The sequence below is a fragment of the Pteropus medius genome, unplaced genomic scaffold, assembly GCF_902729225.1.
Source record: "Pteropus medius unplaced genomic scaffold, Ma_sr-lr_union100, whole genome shotgun sequence".
Lineage (NCBI taxonomy): Eukaryota > Metazoa > Chordata > Mammalia > Chiroptera > Pteropodidae > Pteropus > Pteropus medius.
This window is the reverse complement of record NW_024346667.1, coordinates 4,246,521-4,258,083: the sequence shown is the minus strand read 5'-3', so window position 1 is coordinate 4,258,083 and position 11,563 is coordinate 4,246,521. Positions and strand designations below refer to the sequence as shown.

General features: G+C 48.5%; 1 protein-coding gene across 5 annotated transcripts in view; it reads right to left on the bottom strand.

Moving 5' to 3' along the window:
• Nucleotides 1-466: 466 nt before the first annotated feature.
• ZNF395 (zinc finger protein 395) overlaps nucleotides 467-11,563 on the bottom strand; it is a 59,186-nt gene continuing 48,089 nt past the window's right edge. For all 5 annotated transcript variants that reach the window (XM_039875885.1, XM_039875887.1, XM_039875888.1 and 2 more), the window contains 6 exons: nucleotides 7,988-8,223; nucleotides 7,403-7,503; nucleotides 6,378-6,672; nucleotides 4,980-5,072; nucleotides 4,019-4,122; nucleotides 467-3,783 (listed from right to left, as the gene is read on the bottom strand). In XM_039875885.1, the coding sequence (XP_039731819.1) occupies nucleotides 3,672-3,783; nucleotides 4,019-4,122; nucleotides 4,980-5,072; nucleotides 6,378-6,672; nucleotides 7,403-7,503; nucleotides 7,988-8,223 (941 nt within the window). In that variant the 3' untranslated portion in view covers nucleotides 467-3,671. The remainder of the gene's footprint in view (nucleotides 3,784-4,018; nucleotides 4,123-4,979; nucleotides 5,073-6,377; nucleotides 6,673-7,402; nucleotides 7,504-7,987; nucleotides 8,224-11,563) is intronic.

The window sequence follows — 11,563 nt, the reverse complement described above, 5'->3', positions numbered from 1 at the left end:
TACAACCCCAGTGCCACTGTTTCCCAGGTTTGACCTTGGGCAAGTTACTTAACCTCTGTGCCTCACTGTCTTCACCTGTAAAACGTGATAATAGTAACGCCTTCACAGGGTTACTGAGGTAATCCATGTAAGCACCTGGCCTAGTCCCTGGTCATGTTACCTACTGTTGCCATAAGCAAATGACTAGGTGTGCTTTGCCCACAGTGTGACATGCTATCATTGGTTTAGCACCAAGGACAATGACAATCTTATCCTTTGCAGGGGGAAGGGGCAGAGGGACAGGCACACATTAAATCAGACAATGTACCATTTTATTCCTTATAAAATATATTTCATATTGTTGCTGTAAAAACATTACATTTCACATTTAAAAAAAAATTTTTTTAACAGTAAAAATAATACTTGGAAGACAGCTGGGGGAAAAGGCGCCAATAAGACAAATTCACAGATGGGATTTATCTCCCTCTTCTTTTTTTTTTTTTTTGTCTTTTTCTTTTTTTTTTTCTTTTTTCTGCCCCTGGTAAAGTCAGAACCTGGGAGGACCAGAAAGTAACAGGACAGACTTCTTTAAACAAATCAGTTTCCACATCCAAGTTAACAATGTCCTCCAAGGAACCAAGCTGCAGCTTACTGTCCCAATGTGGACATTGCTCCAAACGGTCTCTGAAGTTACAAAACCGCTTTCACAGCCAGCTTAAACGTCACAAAATTAAACCCAAGCTCTCTCGCTCACTGGTCAGTCCTTGCGCTCTGCACCTGTGACCTCGCTTGACCACAGACATTCGCAGACTTTCTCTGCACTGAATGAGTGTAGATTTAGTATCGTTAAGGCTGGTCAGAGCAGGCACCACAGACTCCCCAGGTAATTCCGAGTGAGGGTCACATCACTGGAATAAAGTTCCCCAAGATAACTGCTTCTGACAATCGGTCCTGTTAGTTTCGAAAGCGCACCTATGGCATCTCACCATCTATCAGATTCTGCTGCCCAGGTGGGCTGGGAAGTAGGGAGAGATGTAGAGATGAACAAACAGGCATGATCGCTGGACCAGTTCACAACCACCCCCACCCTCCGAGAAGAAACAAATGGGGTGACCCCAAGGACAGACGACATGTCAAGAACCAACACAACAGCCACAAGATGGAGGTGTGGGAGGAGGGGGGCCGGAGGAGGCAGCCACCACCCGAAAGGAGGAGCGAATGCAGACGGGAAAAGCTGCACCAAAACAAAACACAAAAAAATAAACCAAGAAATAAAACCACCTCGGTTTTTATACGGTTTCGTCCATTTCTTCTTTCTCTCTTCCTTTCCTGTCCTGTGTACTAATGATATGAGAAGCCTACCCGCCTTAGAAAAAATCTTTATATCCAGTTATATCTACGTGATCCAAAGTGAAGGGGGCAAATGAACACAGCTTTTCTAAAGACGAGACTCAGCAAAAACTCAGATTCAGGAGAAAAGGAAAGACGGGGCTGGGCAGAGTCCCCGCGTCTCAAACACTCCCTTCCCTCCCTGAGAAGACCTGAAAATGGACAGTGTGCAAAGTGAATAGAATCATGACATGCAACGTCCTGCTGTCAGCTTTTAATTCTCAGGGAGGCTGAAGGGAAAAGAACCCTGGGCCATCTCTTGCTGGCCTGGTTTTGAGATTTACCAAGAGACAGATTCCACATCTATTTCTTTACTAAGTTATAAAAATATACCCCATCACCACCAAAGACACCTGTGCATAACTGTCTTTCCCTTCTGTCACCAAACCCAGGTCACCATCACCCTTCACAACGTCAAGCCCCTATTCTTAGGTTGGCAAGTTTTCTAAGACTCAACATGTCTTGAATTGAGAAGCATATGCACATATGCACTTTTCCCATGAGAAGCGGCAAGAGGAGTTCCATAGCCAGGTACTTCCCCCTGGGACCAAGAGGATGACCTCAATGACAGCCAAGGGGTAGGGTTCCCTTAGCCCTGACATAGGTCCAAGGCAGCGAGCTAGGCACCCATTCAAGCAGGCCCTGAGGAATCCCCACTGTCACACACACGAAGAAAAAGCAAGGCTCCAAACAAACGCATGCCTGCCCTCAGGGCCCAGCTCACCCTAATCGACCACTGGTCAGCAGGGCACTAAACTCCCCACACCTCTCCCTCCTTCTTCATGAGAACACCTTTGTCTATTTACCTCCCAAGCAATGCTGTCCAATCTACCCTCAAGTCTTGAGGCCTCTAGAAACTCCAGGGGCTGAAGCACCAGGAGCTGTGACTTCAACCGCAGGGACTCCTCCCAGGATGTCCTCAGGACTCTCTTAAACATTCTCCATCCCATCTTTAGACAAGAAACGATGCTCGGCAGGTACCTGGGCAGGTCGCACTGCATCCAAGTGATCTTCATCACCTAACACTGGCAAAAAAATATCCAGAAGCCTCCTCCTTGCCTAGAGTCCTGTCCTACGTATCACCTAAGGAAGAAGATCAGATAGCTCCCAAATAGGCAGGTAAGCCCACTGAATAATGGGGGACCTGCCAGCTTCTCCATCATGGGGCGAGCTGCCACTTAACCTTTCTATCTATGCTCTTCTCTCTCCTTCCCCCGCACTGGCCCTGCCTGCGGCCTCGGAGGACAACGGGGAAATCCCTGGTGAAATCAGAGACAAAAAGGAACCTACCGCCCCAATAAAAGGGAACTTTAATCAAATAAAGGCTTCTAAATACACCATAAAAAAAAAAAAAAAAAAGAGTTTTAGAGGTGTCATTTCCATCAGAGGCGTCATTTCCATCACTGGAGGGAGGAAACTCAAGATGGAGTTTATTTTCTGGGATTACAACAGAGAGCTTTGCAGATTCTCAAACTCTCTGGCTTGTCCTCAAGGAAAGAGGAAAGACTCTCAAGGTAGTGTTTAACTGCCACATTTCAGAAAGTGAATTCCCATTAGCCTTTTGGCTCAGCTATTTGGGGACAGTCTTTAAAAAAATCTATTAGCCTGGGCTTTGAGAAGAAGCCATACATTATTTGTTGGGATGCCACCCAACGTCTGAGGGGACCCAGATTCAAAGAGTTGTCACCAAGAAACGGTTTTCCTATTACTTCCCAGGAAAGCTGCTTGGTGAGCACATGTTCTCCCATCTCCACGATTCAGGTGGAGAAGAGCCGGCTGCACCTTAAAAATCACCCAGATGCCCCAGCTCCTCCCACCCCATCCAGGGTAAGTCCTGCTCTCTGAGTTATCAGCCAGAAACTTATTTTTTAAAGAAAAGTGAATTCATCTTGCTCAGAGTCCCTTCTGGAAGAGTAGAAAAAGCAAAGAATTCACCAATTCAGCAGGAAACAGAATGAGCTGTTCCTTCTTTTGATGCGTACAAACTAATCCCCTAGAGAGAGGGGATGTGGGAAAGGGAGGGTAATTAATTCTTTGGTCTCTGGTTTGATGCAGAATACCCTTGGTCAGTTTTGGCTCTCTCCTATTTGAGGGGAAAAAATAAGTTCGTTTCTTTTTTTAAAAAATAAAATGTTCCCACAAGGGAAGGGAAAAGGTTTTAAGTATTAAACCTTAGCCAATAGAGCCCAAACTCCCAGTGTCCACTCTATCTCTAGGTATCTGCCGAGGGCTCACGCATCTGTCTTTTGTCATCTGGCTGCCATCAGGGCCAGGAGCAAAGAGGAGGAGCCGGTTGGACGGGTTCAGTCCAGGAAGCGCTGGCAGGCCTTCTTCCAGCGGCAGGCTGTGCACCACTGGTCCCGGTGCTCAATGCCATACACTTTGCGGCACTTCTTAGCCTCCCCACGGGCCTTCCTGCCAAATGAGAGTAATGAGGGTACAGTCACGCGCTGGTGGTTAGACCTGGAGGGTGGCCGGGTGTGAGGCTGAATGAACCAGCAGAGGCTGGAAGGGGTGGGAACCAGCAGGGACAGAGGCGGAGAGTGTCCTCCAGCTGGGCTCCACACACCCCCCCTGCCTGGAGACCAGCGTCAGGTGGAGATAATGGGGACAGAAGCCCAAGGGAGGCCACAGGAGCAGACAGTCTCACCTGGCACTACTCTGGGCCCGGGGTGGAGAAGTGACAATCAGGTGAGATTTCATTGCAGGTGGTGGCTGCTGGGGCTCGCTGAAGCTTAGCGACCGGCTCCGGACCTGGGCGCAAGTAGAGGGGTCATAAGCACAAGTGAAAGGTGAGAGAACCATTCTACAGGACATGTAGTCACACCTGCGGAGGCCCTCCTAGTGCCAGGAGGCCAGGAAGTCTTCTCTGGAAGGATATTCTAGGCAGAGGTGAGCAGAGGCCCAGGAGGGAGGGGAGGCTGGAGAGAGAGGAGTAGGCTTTTAAGCTACACTCATGCTATAGTAGGAGCCACAAGCAGGGGAACCACTTGCCCTGGCCACCTCGGGGACTTCTTCCTGCAGATTTAGATGAAGTCACTATATGTGACACAAAAGGAGAAACTGCACTGCCTCGATGGCACTTTAGGCACTTAGGCTTTACAATGTGTGATACCTTCCTATAGGAGATATTTAAGACTAGAACCCACTATGTGTGGTTCAAGTGACTTCCAATTTATTTTAGCTGAGAGGCAAGCAGTCTAAGGCACTGGTCCACAGTGGCCTTGAGACTTCCCTGCCCACCTTCTTCCTCTCGAGCTTTCCCACATTCTCTCCCTTCTTAACAAGCATCCGCAGATGCTCAGGGCTAAACAGGGCACTGACCCTGACCTCGCCTCATGATTTTTCTTGGTAATAAACTTGACTGATCCGGGTACTCCTCTGCAGGTACCTTCCTTCTATGTTCTAAAAGAACATCTGTTCTATGTTCTATGTGACCAGCTGGGGAGTTCAAGGCAAGGCGGGCGAGTACATGGAGATCTTCGAGAAGTTTGGCTGCTAAAAGCAAGGGCGGGGAGATGGCCTCCAGCACGGGGTACATATGGGAGGGCCCTCAGCTGGTTTCAGGACCCCAAGGTGCTAGCGGGCTCAGGGACAATGGGCACACTCACTGGAGAGAGGGAGGAGGCCGTGGAGGGGGCGGCCGCCCAGCTAATACTGGTGTAGATGTGTGGCGAGACGGGGATCTGGAAGGATGGCAGGGCCTGCGGGAGACAAGAGAGCATCAGCCTGGATCCCAGCGCAGGGAGCTCCCAGAGTCCACCTAGTCCCCCTGCAACTTCATGGTCCACAGCAGAAGGTGCGCCTCTGACTGGAAAGTACTGGGATACGACAGAATGTTCTTCTCAAGAGAAACATATGAGCACCCAGCTCTTCGACTCCTTAGTTCCAGGCTCTACTCTTTTTTGAGAACCCCTAGCTCAGAGCTGGTGTACACGTCAGCCTCAAGGCTTAATCATCATAGCAGATTAACTTCTTGGCTGGATCTCCTACCAGGAACATGCTGTAGGCAGTTCCCTAAAGATGTCCAAAAGCCTCTGTGCATTGCTGCACAAAGTATGAGGCATCCCCAGCAACACTCTTTGATGCCCATGTTTAAGTCTTACTAAGCCACACTCTCTGCGCCCCATCTCACAGCAGCCTGGAGGGCCATCTGAAGTTGGCCAAACATTTAATAGCTAAGTGACCAGTCATTCTAATGAGGAGAGTTGGTTCATTTTGTAAAGGCTTTCTAATTGAAAGCATTGCTTTTTAACTACTAACTTGCAAATCAGCCAAGAGTCTGATAAAACTAATAAGCTACAAGCATATAAGGCTTTTAAGAAAAAGTGGCACACACACGGCAAGCTGTGTGTTCACTGAGCACTTACTATGTGCAGTGAAGACCATCCTAAATGTCATCCTCTCCATGACAACTTTCCCAACCACACCAGGCATAGTAGCCTGGTCCTTCCTGAACCCACAATACCTTGAGTTAGGTACACTGACTATTTATTATAATTAATCACAGTTACATATTCATTTGTCTCTCCAGCTAACCCATGTACTTCACAAGGTGAGGGACTAAATCTTACTCTTCTATCTGAAAAGCACAGCCCACTGCTTGACACACAGAAGGTATTCAAAAACTGGGTGCCAATTATTTGTTAACATAGGAACTCGGGATTTGCTCTGGGAAGCCCAACTGCACTACTCTGCCCCCTTTTATAACCAGTGATGTATCAATTACCCAGAGCAATCCATCAACTTGGTTATTCAGAGCATTAGCCAGATTTCTAAAAATCACTCAAGGCAGCCACTGATGAAGAACTCGGGAATTCCCACATTTATTGAGTGTGAAGTCATTTTCCTTTCCTTCTTCGTAGTAGAGACAAGCAATTTAGCTAAAGAGCTCAGCCTTCAATCACGGTGGTCAGTGGCCTGTAATCAGGCTAGCTGGTGACAGCTCAGACACGGAACACGTCCTCACGGCCACAAGGCTGAGCTCCCAGCATGCCCCAGCCCCATACCTGGTACGCATGGTCGGCCTGAATGTGCCAGAAGGAGCCAGGAGCTGACTTGCTGAGAGCACCAGAGGGCAAATAAGACTCCAGGCCAGGGTGTTCTGGGCCTGAGGTCTGGGCTTTGGGAGGAGGCGGTGGAAGAATGGCAAGGGGTGGGCTGGTCACACTGGGGATGGGGGCTAGGTCGGCTGTGGGGGTGCCAGCAGCGGCAGCAGCAGCAACAGCAGCTTCCTCCTTCATCTGCACTTCCGTGTAGTAGAAATCCTCCTCCCGCTTGAACTGGTCGGAGTCCACAGTGTCCCTGTGTGGGAGGGAGACACGGTGATGATCAGGGACAAGTTGCCTCAGTTCAAACACAGGAGAAACTGAAGTGCAAGAGGCCGTGCTTGCTCAGGGCCACCTGGCCAGTCAGGGACAGAGCCCGAGAGAACACCCAGGAGTCTGCTCCCCGTGCCATGCCGCAGGGGAGGACGTGCTTTCACACCAGTAGGAATTGTTTCTTCTGGCACCAAAGGCTTCTCTCGCGGAATATGTGCGAACCTCTCCCCCTACAGGAGTCACCTTACTCGGAGCTCTGCCACGGGTCCTGTCTGGGCCCCACCTACCTGTGGTCACGTTCTCTCCTCAAGGGGAAAGGGCTGTCAGCCAGTTTCTCCGCCGTGAGCAGCCTGGGCTCCAGGGAGGCAGTGTTAAGGGGACGCGGGCACAGGCTGCACGAAGGGGTCTCACCCAATTACCCCTTTTCTACTAAAACATCTTGCTTCCTACAGTGAGGCAAGAAAGTGCCTCCACAAGAAGGGCAGAGCCCTTTCCCATGGACTGTGTTAATATCTCCACCGTAAGAGGGTCCTTCCTTCCTGGCAAAGATCTCTCTTCAGCAGGCTATTGCATTGGGCATGGGAGCCAGGGACAGGAACCAGGTGGCACTCTCAGCAAGTCACTTTCTTGGAAGCATTCTGGGTGTGCGTCATGGGGAATCGGCCCTGAGTGGTACCCCAGGCAAAGAGGCCCTGGGCTCCATCCATACCTACCCCAGGTGGAGGGCTTTCACGTGTCGCTTGATGCCCACAATTGAGCGTAGAACTTTGCCACAGTTTGGCCACAGGCACTTGTACATCACCTTCACAGAGTTCTAGGGAAGAGGAAGATGGGGTCATGGGGATATGCTCCTCTCCCCCGAGCCTCTCTCACCCTCAGCCTGTGGAGACTCAGCCGCCTTCCTGCAGAACCCAACGAAATGCTCTAGGGAACGAGCTGTCCCGGGCCAAAGACATTGACAAGCAGGGGCAATCAGCCTGGACCCAGGGGATCGGCCTGGTGGCCAGCAGCACTGCCTGGTGCTGTGGGTCAAACCCCCTGAAGGTTGTGTGTGCACAGGCCTCCGAAGGAGTGTAGCGAAGAAGGCAGTAACCAGGGCCAAGGTGAAAAGCGGCAAGAACTGGCATCACTGAGGGCTCCTGGGAATATCATGAGGGAACAGAGGCAGCAAAGGAAAACTGAAATGGGATGGAGCCTGAGAACACCTAGGACCTAAGAGGCCGCGTCCCCCCAGAGGCTGGCCCCATGTGGACGTCAGCCCCACCATCCTCAGCTCATGCTCACACCACACCACGTACCTTTCTTTTACGTGGAGCTGGTTCATCCAAAAGGAAAGCGTCCGAATCGGTCTCAAATCCATGATCAGTTTGGGGAGAACCAAAGGCGTCGCCAAGGTATTTGGGGCTGGCCTGGGGGTGGGGGGGCGAGGGGGTGGAAACGCCACTGCTCGCACTCCAGTGCCCGCTCGTGGTGCTGCTGCCACTGTCGGACACATCCCCGCTCTCCTTCCACGGGTCACAGGCTTGGCGAGAAGCTGGCCAGAGAGAAGACAGAGGATGCTCACAGGCCTGTCCCCAGGCATGGCTCCTGGCATGGTTCTGTGTACACCAGATTCCGCCTGGACAGCCTAGGTCAGAGACCACGGAATTCTAGTCTGGAGTCTATGTTCTCGAATCTGATTCCTGGCTCTGCCTGGCTTCGCCACTCCAGGACAAAAAAAAAAACAAAACCTCACCTTTCCGAGCTTCAGTAAAAATGAGGAGTAGGTCCATTCATCACAGTAATTTCTCTGGGTAGCCCTGTTCTGCTCCAGTGGACATCTCCTGTCACAGCTACGTTGACAATCACTGACCAACCAATGTATAGCACAACTTCATTTTGCACATTATGAACAGAAAGATAGCCTAATTAGAGTGTGTTTCTCATTTTACATGTTTAAAAAAATAGCACGAGGAAAGGAGGGCGAGGGGCAAGGCCTCTCCTGCCTCTAGGCCTAAAAGGGTGGGTGGGAACGTGAGAAGACACGTGTGCCAGGCACCATGATGGAAGCCTTCCCTACAGCAGAGGAGGATGAAAAGGTCAAGTTAAGAGCTTGTAGACTAGGCTTTCTTGAAAAATGCCTTTCAAACATTTAAACCTGGGCAAGTCCATCGAAACCTGCGTGTAAGAAGTAACCATTCAGCCAGCTCTTACAGCTGATGGGACGTGTAACATTTACCAGAGGTAGCTGCAGCCCAGGTGGTTCCGACTTTTAACCACAAGCAACATATTTAGAAAAGGAAAGATAAGCTCTGACAGCAATTCAGACCAAAAATAGATGACAGGAGGCCCTTACGCCCGACATGGCCCTGAACCCTCTGCTCTGCTCCAGCCAGATCACAGTGAGACACGTAAAATTTTCAGTTTTTAAATGCTTGTCTTCAGGCTGCTTTAGGCCCAACCCAGACTCTTCCATTATTAGGCCATAAATCCAGATTCATTTACAGTATAGAAAAACCTATAATTCTGATACACAGGGGGGAAAAAAACTGGGACACAAGTATGGTGGCCATGTCTCCAAAAGCCCCAACTCCCACAGATGTTCCACAGAGCTCCTGACGCCGGATTCTGAGATCAAGTACGATATCCCTCGTGACCAAGATAAAAATCCTGCTTTTTGTCTCACCCTGTTCCATATCCCAAACTGCTTCTAGGCTAGACTAGACACCTGGAATGCACCTCCAGCATTCCATGTTTCCAGTGCAGGCTCTCCTGAATTAAAGCTCACGCACCAGGAGAAGCGCATCCAGACAGAGTGGAATGGATGAACTCTTCCCTCCTGAAATATCACCTTCAAGTCCCAACGCTATGACTTCTTGGAAACCAAGAGTTTATGACATCTACACACGGGACTTAAAATAGGGTAGCTCTTCAGAGAAGAACTCAGGAACCGCCAACAGGCCAATAGGTCAAGAGCCCCCACAGACGTCCCCTCGTGGAGAGAAGGGCAAGGGAACAGAATGCTATATCTAGTGCAATCCGGACTCTGGAAAAAAGGGCAGGTCAAAGGGCAGGGAAACCCCACAACACAGCAGCCATCCACAGAGAACCCTTAGAATGGCTCGAACGCCGAAACTAGCAAGTTGGCATACAGAGGAAGAAAAACACAAAACAAAGCGAAAAGTTAATATCATAAATTAATCTATACATTATAAGGTGAACATGAATGAACCTTAGATCATAAGCTTTCCCAGGGCAAAGTAATAGATACATTATACCATGAGAAGAAAGAGCTCCCCTGCAAATACAAAGCAATGAATTTACAGTGAACCTCTAAGAAATATTTGTAATCCCCTCTGTTCTCCATACACACACACACACACACACACACACACACACACACACACACACACAGAGCCATCCGAACGATACAGAAACTAAAGGATATGGCAGTTTCTGTGCAAAGAGAATTCGTAATTAGAACAAGGTTTCAGTTGTTGTGTAGACGTCACCTTGATGTTGAATACTTTGACATCATGAGCTGCCAAGGAAGCCTTTTTTTCCACTGACTTCAACCACATTATATTACATATTATAACGAAAAATATATATTATAATGAAAATATATTATAATGGAAATAATGTTATAATGGAAATATATAATGGAAAAAATCTTTAATAAACAATTTAAATTTTTTGTCCAAAATGGACTTAAGATATCAGGATCATGGCATATTATCAGTTAGATGTGTCTAAGTTGGTGTTGGGGTGTGTGCGTACGTGTGAACATATATGTAGGTATTCTATACACACAGACGCACACACACACCTAATGGGAATTGTAGTCAATGATTTTCTTCCCCTTTATGCAACTTATCTGAATCTTCCTCCTGTTGACCAACGTCCTGGATCTCCTAAACGCACAGAATTTCCTGAGAAGTTAAAATTGACTCCTTTTCTCTCCATTTTGCTTGCGTAGCTCCCAAGGGCTAAAAGAACAGGTGCACAATGCTATGCCTCGCCACTAGGTATCAACAGACATAATGACTTCAGAAAGCTCGTCACTGGTGACAGACTTCGGCTGAAATAAGTAAATTTGCTTTATCACTCCTTTAAATTTACTTTCTATATAGGAAGATTACTCATGAGGGATTCCTGTAAAGGCCCCTTTCCTTATGGTACACGTTCAGAGCTAACTCCACATTTTCCTATAAGCTTTTAAGCAGCTCGCAATTCGGTTAGATCTCACCAATGAAAAAGTTATTCCCTGGGAGTAAGTTAGGCCAGCCCTATAATGAATTCCAAAAAAAACCTTCAGGTTCACTACCAGTCTCATCAAATTACTAATATCCAGCAACCCTGTTTCCTCCCATGTTACTGATAATGTACTTTGGGGAGTCACACTAGTTTCTTTTAGTTTATAAATTTGCTGTGAAGTCATACTATCGCTTTGAACAAAGCAATTAGATTTATTTCAGACTTTAGCTCGTTTATTCCAGGTCTTGGGCCTGTAGGCCCACACTAATTTATAAGGCTGAATTAGGCACTTGGAATGGGGGCATGAACCTCCTGAGGCCACTAGGGGATCATTTAGTAAATTTCTACCTGTGTGAACTAAATATTCCTCTACTGGCCTGTTCAGGCCCCCACCAAAGTGCCTCACTCACTTACTCCCATAGAAGAACTTACTCAAGTGGCCAGTGTGGCTCAGCCCCGTGCTCAATCATCTTCACAATGCACCAGGAAACTTCTCCCCAGATGAGGAAACTGAGGAGACAGAATGGAAGCATCTAACTCAATGTCACTCAGCCAGTCTGGGATGCAAGTGAGAAGAGACTCTAAAATCCTCCTGCCAGGCCCGCTGCTCAAAGCAGAGGAAGTCAGTCACTCAGAAC